Source organism: Watersipora subatra, chromosome 6 (genome assembly GCF_963576615.1).
Source record: "Watersipora subatra chromosome 6, tzWatSuba1.1, whole genome shotgun sequence".
NCBI lineage: Eukaryota > Metazoa > Bryozoa > Gymnolaemata > Cheilostomatida > Watersiporidae > Watersipora > Watersipora subatra.
The window spans coordinates 1,639,131-1,667,120 of record NC_088713.1 but is presented as its reverse complement, the minus strand read 5'-3'; the positions used below and the strand labels follow the sequence as shown (position 1 = coordinate 1,667,120).

Genomic DNA, 27,990 nt, shown 5'->3' with positions numbered 1-27,990 from the left:
TCAGTAACATGCGAGAAGGTCACTGTACTTATTGCAATAAAGATTACTCAATGCTCTGTGGGATTGTCGTGAATAAATTTCTATGTATGGGCGATACTTTTTATAAGTCATCCCTCCTTTGAAAAAAATGATATGGTTCTGTCAAAACCAACCGCAAAGAAGACGAACTTTATAAATTTTAGTTGATAGTTGTGGCGATGTACCATCTCAAGGCGAATAAACTGTCGATCTCATTTTACAGATTTGTTGATGTATTTTAGATTTGGATTTTAAATAAAAAATACATTTTAATTCCAAGGTTATTTCAACAACTCTTTGATTTTCTGCACTTTTTAGTATCAAGTTTACAAACATTAAATTGAAATTTGTGATTTTTTTATTGTTTATACTTGAAAAGTGAATAATGGTGTAGCAAAGGTTACTAGGCATATTTTTGAATGCAAACCTCAGATCATTCACAAAAGTTAAAATTTTGGAAATTGCTGGATTGCTTTAAGATCTTTTTTTCACAGATAACGACAGTAGAAATTTCCGCTTAGCTCAGTGGATTTCCCTTGAAGGCCTCTAACACCTGTGGAACATGTGAAATATATAAAATGCACTATTTACTATGGGCAAGGTACAAACATACTGGCAATAAGGTGAGAGCCATGCTGTTACTAAAACATGATAATCGTGCGAAAGATGGATTGTGTTCAAACCGTGGAAAGATAGTGGAGAGGCATGCAAACAATGAATATCCGTTGACCATGAACTTGCCATGGTATTATAAGAATGCTTTTGGGTTCCCAAGGCGTACCCCTATGCGAGATAAAATATCACTTATTGATACAGCGATGATGCATTATTTATGTTGTAAAACTGTCATAGAGGGAGGCCTAAACTATTTGCCCAGGTTGTTGTTATATGTGGTGTGAATACCTACTCAAAAGACAATTGAGGGTTATCTTCTCATTTATTCAAAATTCAAATTAATGAAGATATTGAATGTGTGCCGAGTGAGAAAGAACCTGACTGCATTTAGAAACAAACTAAAATGTCAAGGTTGAGCAGGTTTACAGCAATGGAATTCTTTAACAGCCTTGCAGAGTGTCTTTAGGAATGACCCTGAATTGGTCTTTTGCTATACTTTGGTTCTTTCCACAGAACACAGACCTGCAAAAAAAATAGTTGTCATGTCATGACTTCATTTCTAAAGACTATTTAAAGCCTCTAAAACTTGGCTGCACTAGTGATAAACCAGTATTGCTGTAAAAAGGAATGAGGGCTTCAGAAGTTGCCTGTCCTTGGACACGCACAGAACTTTTGGTGAATGTTAGAAACGTTTTTATCAGATATCGATTAAAAATACATGTAGATGTTCTTAAAATATATTTATTTAATTGTACTAGTGATAATTTTGTTATCTTTATAGATGGTGTCTAGTATTCTGTACAGTTTTCGCAGGACTTTTAAACTTTCGATTGTAACAATGACTTGAATCGAAAAGTGAGAACTGAGCAAGATGCCGATCTACATATTTTGTGTCGTCTGGTTGATCACATAATTTTAAACCCTGAAAAATAAGCGTTATGTAGATTTCTTGTAACACATTAGTGGTAATAATGTTACTCTTATGGCTGCTTTTGCACTCTGTTATACTATAACGAAGATTTGAAATTAGGAGCTTGATGTGCTGCCTCTAACCAAAGTATTAGAGCTCAACAAATCTTGTGTGCCACTTGATAAATCATGTTATTACAAAAAATAGGCCTAAATGCACCTACTGCTTATTAATACCTGGAAAAAATTTAAATACAGAAATTTTATTTCATAATATAACACTGGTAAATAGAAAGACTGCATGTCTAACCAGTTATTTGTTGTAATAATTTGTACCCTGGCAGTGCGGAAAGCCATGAGCGATCGTAAGGCGTAATAACTACCGTAAAACCGATATTTGAGTGCTATGACTCTGTACATTCTAACCCTTCCGTTATAGTGGCATTCTATTAGAGGTAGCGTTTGGATAAATGTGGCCCTCAAATAGGGGTTTTAAGGTATATGTCGGAGAGTGTGAATGTCGGTTGATTGGGGAGGTGGTTGGCAGTGTCGGTCTAATAAGAAAAATGTTGCGTGTTTGAACCCTGTAAGTTGCAGTATTTTTTTAGCATTTAAGCTTGCCTTCAGACAAACTAGTACCCTGGCTGTCTCGAGTGCCGTGAGAAATCATCAGATGTGTCAATAAACCACAGAGAGTACGTAAATGTCAAGAACTCATAAACATTTGAAAAAGAATGATTGGTGATGGTAATAGCAGGCCGAACTACCCAGCCAAATTTGCAAGGTTGGATCCCATGAGATGCAATTTTTTTCCAGCATTCAACCATGGCCTAGAGTGGCTTCAGCCAGACAGACGGACCGTATCTTATGTTACTGAAGCCTAGCGGAATGCCCGGCGTTGCACGGGTATGAAAAATCAGCATATAAACAATGACAGGGAATGTAGTTGCCTGCCTATTGCCATTAGCCTGGCACATTGCCAATGGCTAATTTGAATAAGCTTACTAATAAGAGCTAACTACTTGCTCTCAGGATTGAGCACGCATAAAATTCCGCTGCCGCTCTCCCTGATGTTGCTCCATTACAGAAAACGGTAGTATATTTGCCAATATAACGACATACATTGACTAATGGATCCATCAAGCTCGTGTTGCTTAATTGGTAATGGATTGGACTAGCCAGCACGAAGGTCTGAGATCTAATCTTCCTCGTTACGGATTCTTCATTCTAAGATTTAATACTATAGCTGGACATAGGCCTACACAAAAAACACACACATAAACTTGGAGAAATATATATATATATGTATATATATGTAGATTGTCATAACGAATATTACCATTCCAATTGAAATTTGCTATCAAAATCATATACGTATAAATTGCTCGCCAACTATATGAGGTAGAGTGCTCAAGTAAAAGATAAAGTAATTTACCAGTATCAGAGCTCTTTAGATATTCACATCTAAGTGATATAACTTGCAGCTTATTATATTTGTCAGTGTGGTACGTTAATCTACTATTACGACGATGAAAAATAGACTATTTATATTATTTGAAGTTTCAAATTTAAGTAAATGGCGGCTGATATTTATACAGGTAGTTGACCTCTATATTAGTATGTATGTCATGTATCTACAGCGCTTCAACAAACAGCTTGTATATCAAACCTCATAAGGCAGTAACTTAATTTGGAATTTACTGCTCCTTACAATTCTAATCTGCAAAGCCATTAGTTAGCCATATAATTTTTTGAAGGCGCCCGTACAGCCAGAAAATGATATAATATTACAAACATATACAAATTTTTTAATTTTAAAGTTTTAACTCAGAAAAAAGCTTTATAACTTTGTTATGAGAATCCAAAAGCAGGAACCATTCATGAGAACCTGAAATTCCTCAGCTTTAGAATTTTTTGAATTTTCATTCTGATACGTTGAAACTTGTTTTTAGATTTTTTTAAACTACAGTAGTGCCCTGAAATCTGGTGGGCCGTAAGTGATCAAGAATGTAAGATTGCGCACAACCATTTTGCTACACTGAAAGGCACTCGATTAGTCCATGTGTAAGACGGTTGGGCTGGCAAGCCAGATGGCATGAGTTCAAATCCTGTGCGAGGCAAACCTTTTTTCCTCCAACTTTCACTTTAGACAGACACATTTTTCTTATAGTAAAGACTGCATTCAGCTTTTTTGTTTACAACACACTGTTTGAAAATGTTTTAGTTGTGCATGCTGAGAATTACTTCACAGGTAGAAACGAACATTGCTCAAGTTTCTACATACATCTATGTAAAAGAATTTACATGGTAAGTTTCACAGAAACTTTGGTTTGACTGTAGCTAGGACAACTTGAAATCTTCCTATTTCGTATTATCCGCACGCCCGACACCGCCCTGTGTAGGATTTATTTGTTTAAGGCTAGTTTGTTAATAGTAGCTGCTTACTGTTTCTGTGATTCTCCTTCAGTCAGACGAACACTCTGTAGTTGGAAAAAGTCTGTGTAGAGGAAACAGGTCAGACATGAGCTCTTCTCGTACGTCACTTTGACTGACTCGATCTCTCCAAAGGTTGACGGGGCAACAATCAGTCGAGTTAGCTCTGTGTTTGCACTCAAGTAGCCATCATCACTATAAGTATACACTCACATATCAGCTATGTACTACCTTGTATATGCTCACATATAAGCTATGTCCTACACAAGTTGTGGTGATTGTGTTTGTACTACCCAAGTTATGGCGAGTCGTGTTTGTACTACACAAGTTGTGGTGAGTTGCGTTTGACTAAACAGGTTGTGGTGAGTCGTGTTTGACTACACAAGTTGTGGTGAGTTGTGTTTGTACTAAGTAAGTTGTGGTGAGCCGTGTTTGTACTACACAAGCTGTAGTGAGGCGTGTTTGACTATTCCTGCTGCACCAACTTACTCTGTCATGCTGATTGGACCAAAACTCTGGTTTTCCTTGTCGAGAAGCGTGACATTGACCTTGCCATAGCCCTGGTCCTTCATAAGACCGGCCTTCACCGTCACTCTGTAGTGGTAACCTGTGTAACACAAAGTTCAGTTGCTATTTTATTTCTTAGCAGAGTTAAACATAATCTTTGTTCATAGACTTTGGCACATCAATAGACTGGCATTAATATGCAGCAGTCTCCAGACGAGTAGACTACTTGGGAGCTTTTGGGTTCCCTATGAGTAGTTGGAAACAAATTATGTATGTGTGAGAAGTTGGGATTCCAACCTCACATCTGTCACTTTTTGGAAAATATTTATGATTTTTGCCTTGACATCAGGCACAATGTTACACAATAACTGGGTTGGAGGGTCTGTTGATGGCGGAGGAGCGCATGGGTGGTGATTCTTTGTTAAAAGCCGTAGCCTGAAATCTTTATATTTTGGGAGTTTCAGACTAACTGAAAGACTGCTTTATAACAAACATATTTTGCATATGCTACAAATGCTTTGAGTCATTATTGCGCACGGATAGAGTAATAACTATGGTAATATATCCCTGAATTGGCATGCAGGGATAACTCCAATTCTTTTATACACAACATTAAACAACTGTTTACAAATAGAAGATCGAGGTTGCTTTTGTTTTGTGCCATTTTGATCAAAGTGATGCCTTTTGTCTAAACCAGTTCCACGGTAGATATTTTTTGATATTTTATCTTGAATTTTCTTGTAGGGTATGCCCAATGATCCGAAATCTGCCATAGAGTACCAATGCAAGTTCATGGTCATTCTAAATTCAATGCTTGGCCATCTCTCCACTATTTTTTTTACGGTCCCAACGCAATCTATCTTCTGGAGCGGCTTTTATGTTTTTGGAACAAGATGGCTCTCATTTTGTTGCCAATATATTCAAACTTTGTATGCTCATAGTAAATTGAGAATTTTGTATATTTGACACGCCCCACAGGTGTTAGAAGCCTTTAAAGAATAAAGAGAGATAATGATAAGTTTCAAGAGCTTTCTTATGTGTGGGTGGAGCTTAGAGATGTACGACAGGAGCTTGTTGATGTATTATTACAGTTAGGTAGGGCTTAGTACCCGGTAAGCGGAGCTTGAAAATGCATGGGTGGAGCTTGAAAATGCATGGGTGGAGCTAATCTGTGGGCGGAGCTTACTGATTAGTGCGCAGAGCTTACTGGTCAGTGAGTGGAGCCTACTGATCTGTGGATGGAGTTTACTGATTGGTGCGCAGAGCTTACGGATCAGCGAGGGGAGTTTACTGATCTGTGGGTGGAGCTCTCCTATTTATGGGTCGGGTTTACTGATCAGTGGGTGGAGCTTGCAAGTTTGTGGGTAGAGCTTACTGATCAGTGAGTGGAGCTTACAAGTTTGTGGGTAGAGCTTACGCATCAGTGAGTGGAGCTTACGAATTTATGGGTGGAGCTTACTGATCTGTAAAGCCTACTGAAATATTAGGTTAACGCAGGCGAGTTGTTTATTCTGTACCAAGCTTGCAGTCAGTTTTAAGTTTAGGATTTTGTGATCTACTACCATTGACATGATGGAGCCCTATACACCAGATTAACTAATACTGCCATCAACAGAAATAAATATAATGTTGTAATGACTCTTAATAAAATTTATCTCACATGTTGACATATTTTTATTTAGATGTAGCCACACATGTAAGTTGAGGTTCAACTGTATCAGAGTGGAAAATTTGTGGCCTGTTTTAGTTCCAGATAATAGCTAGTCTTCATTTGAGACTGTTTTGAGCTTGAGATTGCTGATGATGATAGCAATAACCTTTAACCTTTCTATTTATAAATTTATCCCTCATCCAGAGTTGCCAATTCCTATACCAGCCAGCGTGCATCCAGGAGCAGAGTGCAGCCTAAACCTCTCCCTGATAATGACGTTCAAATGCTTCCAGAAGCGTATCAATTATTAATTGTATGCACATCCCTGTTCTCTACCGAAACTTCAGTTTTTGTTTGTGCCTCTGGTTAACCCATGTAGTGAACAACCAATCGCTTTTCAAGATAAAAGCTAAGTGAATTGGTGCAATAAACTTCAATTCTATTACCAGCAGAATAAATATTCCTTAATTTTCTTAAACGTTTTTCACAGATTTTTACCATTGTGAAGTAAACAAGTTTACAATCCTATAATGGTTTAAACTCGCTGTACGAAAGAGGGGGAGCGGTGGAAGAGAGACTTGGAGAGAAGGTAAACAGGTACGCAAGATATGTCATGTTTAAAGGGATTGTCCTGGTTACTGAAAGCATATTGAAAAAAAGTTTTTTGCACGACAATCTTCTCCCACTGCGCTGAGAAGAGAGCACATTTACTAGTACATTATGATTGGCTATATAATTATATACTACACCGTGATTGGCTAAATAATTGTATACTGCCCCATGATTGCTTATAAGATAATATACTGCCCCATGATTGGCTATATGATTACATACTCCACCATGATTGGCTATATGATTATATACTACACCATGATTGGCTATATGATTATATACTACACCGTGATTGACGATATGATTATATACTACACCATGATTGGCTATCGTCGCTGGGCCAAGAAATCAGAAGTATATATACAGCTACTTGGTTGTACACTACACCGTAATTGGTTACACGATTGTATACTATACAATATTTGGCTACACTCTCCGTACTGTAAAAAAGGAGCTAGTCTACTACACCATAAATAGCGATGAGTTTGAATGCTACACTGTAATTGGCTACCTGATTGTATTCTATGCTGTGATTGGCTCTACTCATTGCTATAAACAGAGAGAACTTGTATATTAAACCATAATTGGTTACATGATTGTATACTACCCTAAAATTGGATGCAAATTTATATACTACGCCATAATTGGTTACATGATTGTATGCTACACCATAATTGACAATAGATTTGCGTACTAAGCCATGACAGGCTACACAATTGTATATGTCTACTGCCCCAGGATTGGCTATACTCACTGCACTGAGGAGAGAGTCCCTTCTGATTGGTCATGAGATAAAAGTTCCCTCTGGAAGGTGATTCGTCAGCATGGTATCCCATAGTGGAGCACTTGTCAACAGAGCAGTCGAGACATTTGGCAGCCTTGAAGTCATCATAAGACGTGCAAGGATAGGCGACGAATGGGCACTTTGAGTTGATAGACTCAGTAAAATAGGTGACAGCTCTAGTATGACTGCATGCGAATGTTTCTGTCAAAGCTGCAAATCACCAAAATAGAAAACTTACTAATTTATTTATAGGAGTTGCCCAATTAACACACAAAAAGTCATAGAGTTATCTACAAATGGCAGCAATAATCATTGAGCAATATAAACTTTACTAAACAATAAAGCTATTTGAATTTACTGTAAAACCTCTACTTGAATGCCACCTCTAATTGAATGCCTCCTCTAATTGACTGCTACTATGGGAGAAGAGATGAAAAATAGAGCGCCACTTTTTAATTGAATGCCACCTTATTTGACCATTACTATGACATTCTTTGATCCTTACGAATCTATAATAGCAAGTGATCAGTAGAAAAGTTTCCATAAAATCGTATTAATAATGAATCATTTATGACAATAACAATTAATTCTATCGTTGTCCAACTCTGAAGCTTTCGTTTTTTTTCGTTAATATTCTGAAACCAAAACCATAGAAATACTGGCCACTGCCACTATAGAAGAAGAGTTAAAAAATGTAATGCCTCTGATTGAACGCCATGGCGTTCAATTAGAGGTTTTACGGTAACAGCATTTGTCTTCAACAAACCGAAATAATACACTATCAACATTTTAGAGATCCCTGTGATATCAACAATTTTTTGTAACAATATAGCAAGTACTGTGGTTGATGCATAAAAGCCTGGGCAAAGTACAAATTAGATTACATTTTCGGAAAACAACAAAAGAAGCAATAAATATCTGCTCTGGTATTATCTCCATAACAGTAGTACAGAGTTGAAACACTAACTACTATGAAGCCAAGCTGAGAGACTCTGGAGACGATTTATGAAAGGGTTTCTCTGTATTTTTTAGAGGATGTGCCCAACAATAGTACTCCTACGTATAACCTAGACAATGCTAAGTCATAGAATTGTTAGTAGTTGCATTATTAGTATTAATAAAGTTCTAATAGACAGTATTTGCATTATATATAATATTATATATTATATATAATATTATATTATATATTATAATATATAATATTATATATAATATTATATTATATATTATATAATACTATATATCATATATTATGATATATATTATTATATATTATATAATAAATATGTCTATTATATATAATAATATATATTATATTATCTATTATAATATATTACATATAATAATACATATTATATCATATTATATATTATAATATATATAACACTATATATTTTTTATATTATACCATATATTATAATATATATAATAAAACATATTATATAGTAATATATATAATATATATCATATCGTATATTATATAATATATATGTATATTATATATATTATATACATATGAATCGATGTCACTAATTTCCTTCATAACTCATAAGCTTTCTCATTATTATGTAGCAAAGAACTGGAAATGCGGCCTAAAATAATTAATATTTTGATTGTAGGTATTGTCTTTATGATTTTCAAGTAAATAATTTTCCACCCGAAGAATATCGCCAAAGTTTCTACCATATGAAGGAGGCCTCCTGACATGTACATGTATTTACATTGTATCACTGTTTCTACTCATGACTTTAGTGTTGCCATTTTATTGTATTGTCACTTTTCACTAGTAGGTTCAATACCCTACTGGTGAAGACTGCGACCTTTTGACACATGATTGTACCTTTAGGCGCAAACACCTAGGCAATATGTAGCGCGGTATCACACCGTGTGGTGTCTATCTGCGCTGGAACTCGCTCAGCGAGTTGATGCTAAACGATAATGCTAGACTTGCTCAACCCGAACTTTATCACATGCGAGGTGCATTTTGATTGGTGGTTTTTTTTCAGAATGCAATGCTATGCTGCTAATTTTTATGTGTTAATGTTTACTAACATACGGCAGCAACTTTGCTATTTTGTTACAATTGGAACATCGTCAAAATGAACACTGAGTTGTTCAGATATTTAATAAGAGCACACCAAGTCCTGCAAGACACAACTCACAAGAATTACAAAAATCCTCAGCTGAAAACCGACATTTGGGAGTCAATCGTTGCAATGGTTGACCACTTGAAAATTGTAAATGTTTATTATATTACAATTAAAAACTGCTATAAACTAAACTATGTATAAAAATTGTTAAATCTCATCACTAAAAGTAGAATAATCATTTTTTCTTATGTCATGTTGTAAAGTGCGATTCGTGAAAGTGAGATAGATCTAACAAAAACAGAAGTTATTTACGTCATTGTCTAGAAGGCGCCATATTTACTTAAATTTATTAACTACAGTTGTGATTGAAATTATGGGACCACTTAAAATAAACACATTTTTTGTTATTAATTCATATATTGTTTCGTTGGTATTATGTGAATTATGACAATATGTACATCAATGGAAAGCTCAGAATGTACTGGATGAGAATATCATGTAAAACTAACTGATATTTGATTTATTAGTTTGATTTTTGTACAATATGCCATTTTTAGCACAAAGCGGTACAAAAATCCAAAACAAATTTATTATAATTTGTGGAAAACACAACCAAGTGTGACATAATTTTAGGACATAGCTCTATTGAAGTTAATTGGTAGTGTTTTAAAGTTAATTTTGGGGGATTTCTAGCATCCTAGTATTTGGTATGACACCATAAGCCTAGACTGACCTGATAAGATATAATGGGTGCCCATTAAACATATTTTATTACTAGAGAGCACCTTTGGTGGTAGAGAGAATGTTTAGAAAATTTGCTTTTCAAATATGTATAATATGTATGGTCTGAGATTACAGGGAAAAGGAGTTTATACCATAAATGAAAAAGATTATTATGTAATTACCAGGCGGTCCAATTATTATTATCACCGCTGTACACCAAAGTAATTGATGATACAGCATTTTATTGGCTGTTTAGGAGCGTGCCCGCCGTTATCGCTCGCTAGTGAATCGTCAAAGTGCGTTTAGGCACTCGCCAGCGATATCCCCTTGCTCATCATGACACACACCATAAAATCACCTACCGGGTTCACTCCTTAAAGCATTAGTTAATGTCAGATGCCAATACAGCACCTAGCTAGTTAGTCATGTGTGTTTCTGTGATCTTTGTATGTCATCATCAATTGTATGCTTTGCAATAAAGACTAGCTTACAGGATAACTCGCAGAATTGTTTTAATCGAACACACGCATGTCTAGCAAAAGAGTGAAAAAAGTCGATTTAAATTAACATTAAAGGTACGCGCGCCCCTTAACGTAGCATTACTGTATTCATGAATCCTATACCAAGTAAAAGTGATCAGATAAAGAGAAAAGTTCTCTATACAAACCAATAATACCACAGTTATTGTACAGTCATTAAATTAAAAAGTTATGTTTAGATTTTTCATGTTTGAATGGCTAAAGGGGTGACCTTGAGGCGATCTTGGAATGGAATTACATGTATTTTGCAGTTCTTACAATGTGAAATCCCTATACCGTGTATACATCACACTTCTTGTATTAACTCAAAACTTATTGGCAAACGTTTTATTTCCCATTCTTTTACTAATTTGGTTTGTTGAAACTATGTTGAATAGAGGTAACTTTAACTCTATGAATGGATCGTAGCTATGAATAGATTTTAGGGCTATTAACTGAGTTGGAACAGTAAACACGGGTACATATACATGTATGTACAGTTTGACCTCTCAGCTTCTTTAGTCTCCAAACTAGTGAAAAAAGGAAAGACAACTTGAAAGAAATAACCAGCCAACTAAGGTACCATCGGCGGCCTACACTACCAAGGTGACACTAAGGTAGCTTAGGCCTCATCTAGCTCATCTGCTTCATCTGGCTAGAGCAATCAGAGTCTGTCAGCCTATCTACTTATTCTAATAACAAAAGAATAATCACCTGCCTTCTGATGTCAGCATTTTCTATTATACTTATTAGTCAAGGTTTAACATTTTGACCTCACTGTTGCCAACTTACCGTTTCCTCCTTTGGTGACGGCATTCACCGCTGATGATGTAATTTTAGAAACAGCCGAAGCAGCACAGCCTGGCTGGTCTCCACCTCCATTTGGAAAGAAGTCCACATGACCAGTGGAGGCTCGATATCCCAGACCTACAGAGAAAACTTATATTCTGAAGGCTGATCAGAGTCATAGAATAAACCAGTTTTCTCTATTATTAGGTAGTTATTCAAGGTTTGTCTCTAGTTACTCACAGACTAACTTTATTCTTTTGAATAAAATCATTTATCAAAATAAATAGATTATATATTATATGTTCAATGACATCTGGGCATAGTTTACTGCATGTAGTTACCTAGATTGCTGTGGGAGAGAGTTGAATGAAACTCACAATGGAACTGAAAAAAATCATGAAAGTTGTCTACCAATCAGCTAGAGCTGAGGAAAGATGCATAAGAGTTGTCTACCACTGACCTAAAGAGCTGAGGAAAGCTATGTGAGAGTTGTCTACCACTGACCTAAAAAGCTGAAAAAAGTTATGTGAGAGTTGTCTACTACTTACCTAGAGAGCTGAGGAAAGCACTACCATCAGAGTGGATAACGTCTACAAACTCTGCATCTCTTGGCTCAAGCCGTGTCACTTCTTTTCCTCCCTCAAAGTACAATTCAGCTGGGTCAAGGCCTAAAAATAATTGAGGTATAGAGTGACCAATGTGCAACATTGATTGACTTGTTTAGTTATAACTGACTTGCTTTTAAGGTTATTGACATGATTTTTCAGCTTTGACAGTATTTATTTGAGCCTGAAGTGTGATGTTACAGAAGGTAATCTGAATTTTATTGCTAAGTTAGTCTCACGAAGTAGTCAATTGATAACATCAACCAATCATCTAACATCATCACTCATTATTTTTACGGGTGTCTCCTTACATCTGTTCTCTTCGTTAGGGGCGCCCGCACCCGTAATGGATGCAGGCTGCTGTTTGCAGAGGTAAAAGAATCAATCTTTAAAATTAAGAAAGTGTATTTTTTGTCTCAAATAAGATTACCGTAAAACCTCTATTTGAACACAATGGCTCTGTATTTTTAACCCTTCTCCTATACCCTAGGACACTTATATTTCGCTAGTATTTAGTTTCGTGAGTAGCATACAGAGTAAAATTTTGCTGCAACTTAATTTCGCATCTCTGATGAGTGCGAAAATATAGTGATGTGAAAATAAATGCAGTGGAACAAAAATAATTAGATTCCTCAGGTTCGGTTCACCGGTAAGAAAATTTTTTTCAATTTGGAACTAATTTGTAATTGTAAACCGCATGTAGAATTGTGTGGATGAGATCGATAATGCAATTTGATCGCTTGCTGCTATTTGTTTCTTGGACTATCAATGAACAAAGCTATTTAATTCCGCGTTTTTGCTCGTTCATTATAATAGTTTAATTTCGCTCATGACATTTTCGTGAGAGGATGACTCCGCAAAAACGCCAAAGTTAGATGAGGCAAATACAGAAGTATCTTAGGGTAACAACATTGTATTAGAAATGAAATTCAAATAAAGGGTAGCCCTTTATTTTTTGCGCAACTTGGCAGAATTTTGAGAAGATAAATTTAACTCTATTTTAGGTAAAGCGATGTTAATGCCACCTGTATTTTGCCCTCTCTTTCAGGTAGAGCGACATTACTGCCATTGACCGCAGCATTCTTGTTAAACCGTTTTCCATTTACGCCGAAGTATTAGACAGAATTAAACAAGGAACTATAATAGAAACTCCTATAATGTAAATAATCCGCTCCAAGAACGTTTACGTTATAAGAACAGTAAAATACATTACTATTATATATATATATAGTTATTAATTATTCTGGTGGTGTTGCTTTTAAAACTTACAGAAAAAGACCGTAAAGCTTTCGGAATTAAAAAAACAATTTCAAAAGGCCGTAACAACAATGGCTGCTATTGCATCATATGGCGTTCTTGAAAAGTAGGCCTATTCTTACCGATCATCAAAACACTCTTTAGTCTTTAGGTCAGATTATAAAGCACATTATGGACGACTTTGAAAACAATAGATTGTAGTAAGACCTTAATGGCTCCAAATCAAAGTGTAGTTCTGAGGATTGTGACGATCTAACACTCAGGTACACCATCGCTAAAACCATGGCAACCAGTACTGAAACAACAAAAAAATTAATTGTTATTAATGTTTATTTTCATTAACACTTTTTCACTTTTTCTCTTTCACTTTTTCACTTGCTATTATGGGTTTACAAAGACCAAAAAATGTCAGAGTGATGGGTTCAAAGGTGGCTTTCAATTAGAGGTTTTACAGTTAATGAAGATTTTTTCTAGAACTAGTCACACTCTATCAGTGAGTCCAAACTACGAAAGATCATGATGTTTTGTACATACTGGTACTGCACTTTTTGACAACAAATGATCAGAAATATTAAAGTAGTATCAGCTTTCGTTTTGAAATACGTTGGATACACTTTTTATCAACTTCCGATTATCGGCAGCCGACCAGCTACCGATAATTAAAAAGCCAAAAATTGTCAATGAGGAAATCATGATGAAACATCGATGACTCTTTAAAATTGCAAATAAATTTAGCTCAACCAATTAAAACTTGTTTGACTTAATGTAACTCAGTCAACTGAATCTGGATTTTCATCTCTTCTTAACATCAGAAATAAGTATCATAACGTCATCAATCCTGAAAGTGACACATTTACTCACCTCCAAAGAACAAAAAGATAACAGTAAAGTCACAAAAAAATCAAAAGATCATGAAGTGAGTGGTTTTTATATTCCGCTGTTGTGTGATAACATGAGACTTTTCTTAGAACAACCTTCCTATAACATATTGTCTGTAATAACATATACAACATAATAACATAACCGGGCTATTTGTTATTTTTCTTGAACTTTGTCATAAAAAGTTATGGTAAAAGTTCAACCTTCTTGGAAGAATTTGAAGTACAGCAATTTTTTCTGTATTTATCAAAAAACCAGAACATATATGAAACTAGCAATTATCAGTTCTATACAAACCAGAACAAGCTAATCAAAATCTTTTTCAAAATTTAATTTCATGGGTTAGTTTGTCAAACAACTAAATTATATATACTTAAATTTTATATACTAAACTTATATTATATTATATAATTATTATAATATAATAAAGATAATATAATATTGTCAATAATTTGTCAATATAATAATATTATATACTAAAATCCAACTATATATAATGAAGTTAGATAGAAGCAAATTATATATCATCAAATTAAATATAATGAAAAATTACAGAATCAAATTATATGTCATCAAATTATGTAACAATAAATGTGAGATTAAGGTTATCAATATCATTAAAACTATTAATGGTTATAAAAATATTACCTTGGATGACTTCAAAAATTTAAATGGAAATAAACAATAAAAACAAGCACCATAAATGCTGATGAACAGATCACTCACAAACAGAATGTTTCGTAATGCTGATTTTATTCACGTCTTTTTAATTTTCCACAAATTTGTAAATTCCTAATTAGCTTGACATAAACCTAGAGTAGATAAAATTAGACAGAGAAGCCCTGATGCCAGCTACGAGCTGTCAAAAAAGTGTTAAAGGAAGGTAACAAGAATTAAATATGGTGATATTAGTTTTTATTTAAAAATTAATAAAGGGCTCAAGATGGCTTGCTAAAACAACACAATTTTGAAAAGCTACTCCTGTTACCTATGTAAGCTACATATATATGATTTATCTTGCTTAGAGAAGACAATTCTTAATGAAATAGAAGGAAGTCAATTGTTATGCACTACCTAAAAAACCTGTCCTTAAGATCTGCTATGAACTTCCATTTTGACAGCCACTAAAATATTTTCATAAAGTAAACCATTACTATATGAAACTTTTATCTGATGCTAGATCCTTTTATTGCGTACGTTTACAAATGCTCCTATATAATAATCCTATAATCCTATAATCCTATATCATAATCCTATAACGTAAATTCTTGATAATGTAGAGAATTTATGGGAAGTTTTTGCTTTCTACTAGGTAAAAAATTCTATATAGCGCATAATGCCAAGTCAGCCAAATGTTCAAATTTTATTTGAACCTTAATTTATCTTGCTGCACTTGCAAAAAACTGACGCGTGTATAGCGTTATACCTACTATAAAAACCGCATTCGCAACAATCTAGTTCGTCATGATAGATCGTCAAATGTGTCAACAAAACCGAGAATAAGGTTTAGCTACACAATTGTTGATAAATACAAAGTCCATCGATGGGGGCAGGTGTTACAACGTCGATCCACCAATCTGTATGTCACGAGTTAAAATATTGTAGAGAGTTCCCTTTTATCCTATACCTTGACACCTGGATACAGGTAAACGACGAATAGGTAGTACCACTTTTTTGTAAAATATTTTGTTATTTTGCTTTCTTGTAGGCAAATAAGATAGTTATTAGTTCTACTTTGCAGATTACACTTGCTGTTTAGAAAAGTAAAACACTCGACATTAAAAAAAACGTGTAAAAAAAAACAACGTAAAAAAGTGTAAAAAAGTGTAAAAAACGTAAGCGAATCGCTGTTATTTAATGTCGAAGATGTGCGCCCCCCATCAACTTGTTGTAAAATTTGTGCAATATTCGTTTATGAAACCAGTGAGGTTGACCATAACAAACTAATAATACTGCAGTTACGAAACAGCCTAAAAATTAAAACAGTTAAGTCAAGTTTTTCGTTTTTTTATGCCCAAAGGGGTGAGTTTGGAAAGATCTCGCAACAGATTAGGCAATTTACTTGTGTTTTACTGTTCCTATAACGTAAAATCCCTATAACATAAACGTTCCTGGAACGGACTATTTACGTTGTAGGAATGCTTACTGTACTGAGGACAGCCATCATGAGTCTGCCTTGTAGATTTTGACATGTAGGCAGCTAGTTTGATATAATCATGTTTTACTTTACAGATGTTTGCAGCTGGTTTGATATTGCTGTGTTTTGCTCTACAGATGTGGCGAGTTAGTTTAATATCACTGGACTTACTGAGAGGTTTTTGTAACTAAACACTAACACACATTCAACCAAATAGTAATGCAAATTGAATCTTGTCCAGAATTTTATTAAAAGATGCCGCTTAAGTCTTACCTGAGATACGACCAATTCTTTTCACTCTTGTTCCGACTTCACTGGCGCAGTGAGCTCCTAGCGAGTGACCTATTATGTGGACATCTTCTGGTTGCATAACGGGGTAAACCTTTATCATCTGCTCAATTAGAACAGCGAGCTCTGCTGCGACAACTCTGATATTAGCCGTTGCTTGAGTGTAAGGGAAACGTGCTCCATTTCTCCAGTCAACACCAATTACATTCATGTCTGCCTGTTAGATGAGAAATTGTAAACAGATTGTAAGGAAAGAGAGAGCACAGAAAGAAAATGCAGAAACCACGGAACGATAGGAAATAGATCATAAAGAGTGAAAAATCAGAGTTTGATGAGAGATACTCTAATAGTTATAGGTAGAGTATCATGTTATAACTTAAATGATATACATACCAGTAATAATAGGTAGAGTATCACGCTATAGCTTTGATGATATACACACTAGTAATCATAGGTAGAGTATCATGTTATAGCTTATATGGTATACATTCTAGTAATCCTAGGTAGAGTATCATGTTATAGCTTATATGGTATGCATACTAGTAATCATCGGTAGAGTATCATGTTATAACTTAAATGATATACATACTAGTAATTATCGGTAGAGTATCATGTTATAGCATATGTAAAATACCTACCAGTAATGACATAATTTGTTCCTTTTGCCAAGGTATATATAATTATTATGTATATGAAAATAAGGGTAATATTTAATTTTGAGACAATGCTTAACCCTTTCAGTGCCATCCATGTACAAATTAGATTTTGAGACAATGCTTAACCCTTTCAGTGCCATCCACGGACAAAAATTGCCCATATTGCTTCATGATATGTATACAATATTTTTTCAATTTCAAACTTTATCTAGATCATTTTTTTGTAACATATTTTATTTTGTCAAAATTTTACCCAACACTGCTATGCAAAAACTTCAATGTATCTATACTTTGTGTGATGATAAAGCTATGTGAAGCGATCGCTACGAAGCTAAGACGATCCTCCACAATGTTCCTTACTCTTACAAAACTATTACTTTTACCGCTATCAGAGTCACTGCTGCTACTTTAATTATCTGTATAATCACAAAAATCTAAATCTGAATTGGCTATAACGTCATCGACATAAGTAATTATCTGTTTTCTGACTGGCGCGGTACTTAGCAAAGCTTACACAAAAATTGTTCATTTTTAAGTTAGTAGTTCTCAAACACAAATTTAAAATTGCTTCGTAATTTTAGGCTAATTTGACATAGATATTTTTGGACAACGTTTTCAAAATCATAAAAGTCCTAAAGACCGTGGGTTATGTTGTCAACAAATAATAAAATGAAGTTACTATGCAATTGCAGGGAAAGTCGCAATTATGCTTCTACGGCACTTGACCAGAGAAAACGCATTTATGCATCTACAGCATCGAAAGGGTTAATTGTATATTATTTATATTTAAGACGACTGAAAACAGCTTCAGAAAATTTTTCAAATAGTATGTTGAAATCCTGAATGACAAAATAAACTAGGCCAGAGAGATTTCAGTTTCTGAGACTGTGATTAAAAGCTTTCTAGTTTTACTGATGGCTTTTGAACTATGTTGAAAGCCTGTCTGCATGGTTCAGTGACTCACACAATTCAGTAATAAAAACCTGGAAAAAAGATCTAGAAGCAGGTGCTCTCTTTTACATGCTTTAGGCTATTAACTGCAATTTCTTACCACTGACAACAGACAGCAAGTGCTTGATTGTTTGAAATTGTCAATTAACGGCAAAATTTTCACCAATTTATATTGGTCGGAACTTCATTTGACGCCAGACTCTTCTACTCACATTCTTAAGTAGCTCATCTTTCATAGTCTGAACCCATGGTTGGTGAGCGTCGTGGGTGAAGCCGTGGATTATGAACTTAGTTGGCCGTGATGCATTGAACTGGGACTTTTGCAGCAGGCTGGAATCTTGCCAACTTACCTCTTCCTCTTGACTGATGTCAGGTGTCAGTCTAGACATGAAAAAGCAGGTGTCTATCAGCATGAACCCACATTACTTTCTACAATTTAGATTCCTCCTTAATTAGAGCAGAGTGAAAGCAAGTTGAAGCAATACAAACCATTAATCTCAGTGACCTGAATTGTTTTAGGTTCAACCAACCTAAAGCACATTTTAGTAATGTAATAATGAATTCAGTTTCAACTGTGATTGGCTAATAAAGATCATTTATGGCAGGCTATCTGGAAGATTTTAAAACTCCCACTACTAATTTTTTAAACTTTCAAACAGACATCAACATCAATATTTTGTTTCAATGTTTTATGTTAAACATTCTATTTTCAAAAAAGCTGTCAAAAAGCTTAAGAATTTAAATTCTCTAAACTAGTGGAAGTTAAAAAAACTTTTTTGACGAGAATGGAGGCAACTTTCTGCACTCAAATTGAAAGAAAAATTGAGCAACAAATCTAAAAACATGAAAGTTTCAAATCAATTTTTCATTATCCAGATAATGGAAACTTCATTATCCAGATATTATACAGTGGAGTTGCCTTCTCTACCACAGAATAGTAACTTACTATGCTGCCGTTTACTAGGCTGTTTACTGCAATGCCATATTCTCATCAACACAAACATCCACCCTGAGTGCTTTTGAAAATTTCTTTTTTATAATGTAATGTTTTGTTTGTATTAAAGTTACCTTCTCAAAACTGCTAGAAAAATTTTGTTCAAATAGCTAATATTTTTATACAAGCAATTTTTACGATCCGAATAATACAACTGTGCATCGTTACCATCATCTTTTAGGTTAAATAAGATTTATTTTTTCTACAAAGCAAAAATTGAAGTATTGCCAGCAGCTGAGTTAGTAATACTTGTAAAAGCGTGAGTGGTATTTGTTGACAGCTCAGACAGCGTTAGTACAAGCAGACAGCAAAACACCAGTTTCTGAATATCAATCTGAGGGCAATCTGAATATTTCTGAAGAAGCTGTCACAATTTAGACATGCCTAGACTGAGCTCATTGATTATGTATCACCCTGCAATTATACTTATATCTTTGTATGAGGGTTTGTCAAAAAGCAACATTTTTACCTTGAACATTTTTGTAATTTTCAGTCCGGTTTCAGCGTAAAATAAAATCTAGTGTATAAACTAGCTTTTAGAAGGTACTTGGTAGGCAAGTGCTGACAGGTGGCAAGTGCTGACAGGTAGCTAGTACTAACGGATTAGTGAGTGATGATCTAGCAAACAGCTCCGAAACTCACCTTGTGTAGAGAAAAAAGCGAGTGCCGATCTTTGCAGGTTCATCAGGAAGAAGGACAATGGCTCGTGACAGTGATCGAACTGTCTGAGTATTGAAGCAGCCAAGAGGAGGGTAACAAACCTCTCGGTCAAAAACTGATTCAAGAAAACCTGCAAAATTCTGTCTTATTAAATGACTTGAAAACTTTAATATATACGTCTAAAACAATTTGCTGATAGACACTGACTAGACTTAAAACAGGCTAATAACAGCGCTCATATTAACAATCTTAAAGAACTTTTTCCATATGTCAAATACAAAGAACTTTCTCCATATGTCAAATACAAAGAACTTTCTCCATATGTCAAATACAAAGAACTTTCCCCATATGTCAAATACAAAGAACTTTCCTCATAATTATGTCAAATACAAAGAACTTTCCCCATATGTCAAATACAAAGAACTTTCCTCATATGTCAAATACAAAAAACTTTCCCCTTATGTCAAATGCAAAAAACTTTCTCCTTATACAAATACAAAGAACTTTCCCCATATGTCAAATGCAGTGCACCCTCGAGATACGATTATCCTGATATACGATTTTTTCACCTTACGAAGTCAAACATTGTGATATCTTCACCTCGCTATACGAATTTTATTTCATCATACGAATTTGAGAAAAGTTTCGCCCAAGTTAAAATTTGGCCGTCGGTGTGCTCATAACACACGTCGAAATAAAAAGGACACTGAAATATAGTTTGCCGAAAACATTCTTAGAACGTTTAGAAGAGACACGATGATCGACTTCTCTCATATCCGCGTGGAAAATTTCGTGTAAAATGCTCGAGCGAGAGCAAATATTCATTTGTAGCGTTATTATAGCTTTTACTATAAACTTTTAAGTCAGCATACGTATATAACTACAAGTATCTACATTTAATTCGTCATCTATGGAATCTGAGACCGATACAAACGTTACAAAACGAAGGAAAATTGATTTCTATGTCAACAAAGTTGGATGTCGTAAATAAGAAGAAGGGACCTGTATTATCAACATTGTCAAGGAATGTGATCGCAACCAATCAGCATTTGCAATTATTATTAAAACAAGAACTCCATTAAAGCAAGCACAAGAAAGAGCTTCCGACTGAAGATTTGAATGAGCTAGGTCATGCACGCGATCAGCATTCAAAATGAGCAACCATTTAGTAAAGGCGAGGATGTAGAAAATACAGAAAACCCCACATTCGCGGAAACATTTTAAGTGTTTAATTTACTGATGTGGACTGGTACATTAAAACAATGCATGTATAATATATATTATTTATCTCTTGTGTGGCATGTTTTTCATATTTTATTTGTTTCCTTTTGATTTTATGTTTTATTCTCTTGTTTAACCATGTCTTTGCATATGGGCTTGTTATCTTCTACGTGAATACAATTCATCGTATGTATGTATGTAACTCATATAACTAGCTACTCAGAATAGTTGACGCATTCACATTACTTTCTGGAACTTGCTAAAACCCTGTCCCCCTAGGGTATAAATACGTACAAACTTTGTATGTATGGTTACATTGATTCTTGTGCACATTTCATACAAGACAAACTACTGTACCACATTCTCTGGATCCTTTTACAAGCGCTAGCTAGCAATTTTCTGCATTGCACCATCAATTTTTTCGTAGAAAAGGTAGAATTGGACAGGAATGGACAACTTCTTTTAGCCTGCTAAAAATTCCAATTCATTACGTTTTAAATTTATTTTCAAGTGTACAGCACCATAATTAGCATTGATACGCTTTTGCCTCATCTCTGCTTTACTCGCTGCATGTACCAGCTAAAGCCACGTTACTCCAAAGGTATGTACGTCCTGTGTAGAAAATAAAATTTTATTTTTCTTTTCGGTAGCCATTAAATGGTCAAGTGTGCGAGGGGCCGCTTTCTATAACAGCATCGCTCGGCCTTATTGATTTAGGGTGAAAAAGGTTTCAAACAGATAGGCTAAAGTTTATAGTGAAAGTGAAGATAGGAACTGCTGAAGGATAAAATTTCGTGATAAAAAGTTGATACATACTAAAACTTAGTTTTAAGTGTAGGTTTAGCAAGCTAAACTTTGTGAATTGAAACTAAAGTGAATTCAAAGTTTATGTTATGCGTACTGTCAAGGGAGAAATTTTAAATAATTTAATTTATTATATTTATTTTAAATTTATTATAATAATGAATATAAAAAGTAGGCTAATAATAATAATTTGATATTTATACAATAATATGAAATGTACTGTTTTTTGTGAGTTTCCTTTGAGTGAAATACTACAATGGTTCTATGGTTCTATGTGTAATGGTTAGCCTCTGGTCCTTGAGTTCAATTTCTCCCAAGACAAATTTTGACCGCAGACAAAGTGGCACTTCTGCCCCACAAAAATCAGACCGTTGCTATAAAGCAAAAATTGAAATAGCAACTCAATCAATGGAGATGGGCACTACTAATATCCTTGCAATTTGTTTTGACAGTAAGGCGTTGCTGTATCGATGAGCCCAAGTATCAAGCATTATTGAGATTATGAGGCCTACTATCTCTTGTAGGCAACTCTCTGCAGGTAATTATCTTATAATTGACAATAACACGCCAGTAGTTTGTTTCTAAGTGTCTGTAAACTCTATTTTCCTCCAAAGGTCAAAATAACAATTATTCTGTCAAGGCTTACTAGCTCAAGCAAAAATAACAATATGCTTAGCCCTATTTGTTATGGCCTTACTAGGTTAAACGAGTACGTATCTGTTAGTCGTGTAGCAGTAGCTCTTACTGTAAACAGGGGCGGCTGAGTTAGCTCTCTTCTCTCAGGGCTTTATGGCTTCCTGGCTTGCCACCTCTTTCTGGGTGAATCGTGTTGGTTGAGTCTATCCTCGGCGAGCTGATTGCTGCTGGCTCCTTGGCTATCTTGGGCTTATGTTAATCCTCCTATCTTGGCTCTTCTTTGCGGCTCCCCTTTGCCGTCTGGCTCGCTGCCAGCTTCTCCTCTGCGGCTCCCCTTTGCCGTCTGGCTCGCTGCCAGCTTCTCCTGCTCTTCCCTTGATTTTGCCCCTCTTTTATACTTGTCCTTGAGCCATTGTCGAATGTCATTGGTTGGTTGTGTTTTACTTGCGGTCTTTGCGTAAGCTTTTGTGTAATTTCTAGTTCAGATTCCTTGCGGTGAGCTAAAATTCCTTATTGTGGTTGGGATTCCATGACGACAAGCGAATGAGAAGTGAAAAATATTCTAAGTCCGGTAACAAATTGTACAAAACTGGCCATAACTCAAAAACTAACAATGGCAGCATTATAAAATTAATTTTACAGTAATCCTCATTCTAAGACGCTACTAGCTAGCTAATTTATATGAAGCAAGAGAAACTATTATCATATTATGCCATTCTTTTTACAACCATTTCGTCAATATTTTCTCATAAAATACAATATCTGAGTTAATGAATAATTATGCTATATTTTTCTACTGCTCTACAATACAACATTTTCTAGACTATAATGATGTTATAAGCTATAACTAAATATACTAAATAAAGTGTTGTAAATGATTCTTTCACTGATGGCTGGTTGCTGATCTGGTGCACGCCGGCTGCTTCTTCGCTCCAACAAGTCATTAATGTGGCTGGCTCCTGTAATATTGGCGATATACCTCCATTTTTGCCTGATACTCTGTAGAGTCGTTTGCTTCGCTGAATATCCATTAATAATTGTTGTAACTAGTTAGTCTCTTTCATATTAAGTGGTGTTGATCAATAATAATCGTGATTTAGTAACAATTTTATGCTGTTTTTCATTCATTAAGCTTTTTATTATAATGATCAGACAACTCCCAATCGAAATGATGTCCCATATATTCACATTGCACCAGCTGTGATAGTTGGACAACTCCCATGCTTGATATTTCCAGCAGCATAGCAATTGCCATATATTTCATGTCTGCTTATTGATGCATCACAGTGCTTGCTGCAATGTTTTGCAGCAGTTGTGGTATTAGGTGATCCCACAATTTATTATTTCTTTTGACTTTTGGTCATCTATTGCTTCAAACCCTGACAGTACCTTTTGAAGGCAAGAACTCCTTACCGTACGTACTGCATTTGGTACACACATTATAATTTTGCGTTTTATTGCAGATCATAACCATTAAAATACACTGAATACAATACAGTTACTGCAGGTAACTATAATTACTAAAGTTAACATACTATTTTGTTGCTAATTGTCAATATGTACACATTTTTATAAAAAACAATTGACGATTTTTACCAGGGGGTGTTTGCATTGTTTAATTACAATGGTCTCTATACCCCGATATACGAATTTTTCACCATACGATGCCAACTCTGGAACGAATTAACATCGTATCTCGAGGGTGCACTGTACAAAGAACTTTCCTCATATGTCAAATACAAAAAACTTTCCCCTTATGTCAAATACAAAGAACTTTCCCCATATACAAATACAAAGAATTTTCCTCATATGTCAAATACAAAGAACTTTCCTCATATGTCAAATACAAAGAACTTTCCCCATATGTCAAATACAAAGAAATTTCACTATATGTCAAATACAAAGAACTTTCACTATATGTCAAATACAAAGAACTTTCACTATATGTCAAATACAAGGAACTTTCACTATATGTCAAATACAAAGAAATTTCACTATATGTCAAATACAAAGAACTTTCACTATATGTCAAATACAAAGAACTTTCCCCATATGTCAAATACAAAGAACTTTCACTATATGTCAAATACAAAGAACTTTCCCCATATGTCAAATACAAAAAGACGCTAGGTTTATGCTCAATGAGATGAATTTTTTTCTAATATTCTCAAAAATCTTGACAAAATTCAGCAAAATTAAAAACTTGTAACTGATAAGAAATAGGAGAATCCAACTGCTTCGTTGACTATTATTAATCGCATTGGCTACAAGTTTTTAAAGAATTTTTAACAATCTACAAAGTGAGGAGACTAAGTCACATTTAGATATATACCATCAGTAAGCCCAGCGCTGCCTGGGATATTTTAAATTTCCAATCAGATAGCCTGCAGGTGGGTTTTCAAGGGGCTGGTTCATGGGGAACCAAGTAGAATTTTGAGACTAAATATTTTTGTCTAACTGGCGAAGGCATGCATTATAAACACGTGAAGGTCAGATGAAATTGGTCTACACACTCACACACGCTGTCAGTGTGCATGCGGGCGCTCGCACATGCAAACACACATTTGTTTGTGGGTATGTCCTTTATAGAAACTGGCAGCTAATTAAACAAACTGAATGAAAATTTGCTTGTGGCTTTTTACAATCACCCAAGTTTTAGACACAAAATAATTTGGGCATTAAGGATGCAAATGATGTTTTTACGAGCAAAAATTATACAAAATACAGTTTCTACTAATACAGGCTACTGAGAGTAGACAGAAAATATAAGGATACATAAATTCATTGAACAAGAACTTAATTTGACAGAAATTAATCACACTTAAATGCTGGGTTATACAGTATTCACATACTTGTCTTTTTGTTTCCACACAGGAAGTTCTAACCTAAATATTTGATAATAAATTTGTTATTAATATTCAATAACAAAGCATTTATAATTTTTGACTTGGTTTATTCTCTTAGATTTTAATGGATTAGAAAAATTTGTTTGATTTGTTCATCTTTTTTATATTCTTTTGTTTATTTGTTTGTTTATTCGTTTGAAAATCCCTAAAATAAAAAGAATAAAATTAGAAAGTCAAGTTGTATTTTTCAACCAGACAATGTCGTGGTGCAGATCTGCCTGCTTCTAATATTTACTGCAACAATAGCCATCTCCGTCTGTCTGAAGCCATACAAAAGGTTATAAAAATGCACTGCACAGGAATTGAACCCAGATATTTATATATGCAGCCAAGCACACTATTGACTGCACCATTAGACCACCTTGCAGTACAAAAGATAGTAGTGTACACGGTGGTTACACATGATGATCTGCCTAATTCTAGTGTCAACAAAATAAAATTGCTAACAATCACCTGTGATCACCTTGTCATGTCACTGTTTTGGCTAGTGCATTACATTACTGGTGAGTTGCTGTATTCAAAGATTATAAATTATAAATTCTAAACTGTTTTGTTTCCTAACATCTTTAGTATAAGACATTTTGGTAAAAATTTTGCAATTATTAATAAATAGCTAAGATTTATATTCGATTAAACTGATTGATGTACTCAAATCATGAAAATAACTAGGATAATCATTGCTATGATAAGAGCCATGTTAGTCTGAAGCCATGCTAAATGCATTAAGAAAAACCACCGTTTTACTCAAGAATTGAACTCGGACAGTTCACTTTGTGGCAGGTATGCTATTAACTGCACCACTTAGCCATCTTGCTAAAGTGGATAATAGTCTTGAAGTAAATTACCCATGATGATCTCTCAAGGCACATAGGGCTACCAGCATAATAGTGCAGCAAGTCGTTGACTTACGACCGCGTTGACTCCGGCTGGTAGTAAGATGATTTGAACGTACATGTAATTCAATTCTGTATACTCTATATATTCTGATATAACTTAAATGAATTTAGTTTATTAAACACATAATTGAAGAATGTTTTAGTATGTATTTTAGTGCACTTCAAACTTTTAACTCAGATTTTATAATTTATCTGTTTGTGAAACCGTTTTCCCCATAACGGATAACACTGAACTTAAATTCTCGTAATGACGTATATAATCAGTACACAAATTGTCAAATTTTAATTATGAGAGAACTTATTGATATCGCGTGGCAGAGAAAATTCGCCCTAATGAAAAAGCTTAAGGAAAATAACGAAGAACGGCTTTTGCTACGCCTCGCACCGAGCCGCCTGACCTTCCCGCGGACGTGATCGTAAGTTCGGGTGGACGTATGTAGCGTAGGGTGTAAGTCGACGACTTACTTATATATAATGATATTGCTCCGAGTATTCAATTGGACTTTGAACGGCCACTATGTACCTCAGTCTAATAGACTCTATGCTTTGGAATCCAAAAGCACCCATAGCGAAACAAAATTATGAAATTTCGTTTTGGTGAGAAAGACCCGCGCTTCAAGAAGTATTAGGAAAATTTGAAATTTCGAAAATTAACGACATTCGATGAGCTTTTCAGATGGTAAAATTGGTAAAATGCCAAGTTTGGCAAAAGCTCCCTTATAAAAACAAACAGAATAATCACAAAATTGTCTGCTTCATGAGCAACTTCATTGAATCTGTAACACCTTCCTTTAAAAAATTGCTCATCAAACAAAATTTACAGCACAAAATGCTTACCTCAACATACAGCAATTAAATAATAATTTAATGTATTTCGGCATTTTTTGTTAATCATTTGCAGAAGACATCTGATATGTCAAAGATTTCTAATAGAAATTTGGTGATATCCACTAGGCCATAACAAGTAACATTTTAATTCCATACAAAAATAACCTGCAAGATGACCCTGTGCAAACTTTCTGTTGGCTACCAAAGAATCACATGACAAAGGTTTAGCAGAAGGTATGCTTACCCAGACTACAACCAACTAAAGCTAAAAACACGAGCGTTCCTCTCATCTTGCTTTCGGTCGAGAAAGTCTTGACAGTGTAGCTGGTAAGATGAGCTGCCACCTCACTTCCTACGCAAATTATCTTATAGCCAATTGTTCTGCTATCTAACAGGTGACTTTTCTCAGAATGCTTTTACTGCTCAAGTTACTCACCATAGTGTCATTTTGGGGAATGAGCGGATGCTGGCAGGTGTCAACAGGTTAAGCCATGATCTATAAAAAGATCAGGTTTAGAATTGCATCTGCAAATGAGAAACTAGGTTTGCATTGGAATAAAATCCATTTTTCTATTGCCTGAGCTCCTAAGAGCTCTTAAGCTCCTAAGTTTAATTTTATGATA

The 27,990-nt window shown here is 34.8% G+C and overlaps 1 protein-coding gene across 1 annotated transcript; it reads right to left on the bottom strand.

The window, feature by feature from the left end:
- Positions 1-1,049: 1,049 nt before the first annotated feature.
- LOC137398471 (pancreatic lipase-related protein 2-like) lies at positions 1,050-27,682 on the bottom strand. The gene is made up of 10 exons (XM_068084591.1): positions 27,612-27,682; positions 20,059-20,206; positions 18,635-18,803; positions 16,801-17,032; positions 12,198-12,317; positions 11,653-11,787; positions 7,500-7,739; positions 4,465-4,582; positions 3,988-4,170; positions 1,050-1,155 (listed from the first exon to the last, which is right to left on the bottom strand). Exons 1-10 carry the CDS (start codon positions 27,655-27,657, stop codon positions 1,074-1,076), a joined length of 1,473 nt encoding a protein of 490 aa, XP_067940692.1. The 5' UTR covers positions 27,658-27,682; the 3' UTR covers positions 1,050-1,073.
- Between the last annotated feature and the right edge of the window lie 308 nt (positions 27,683-27,990).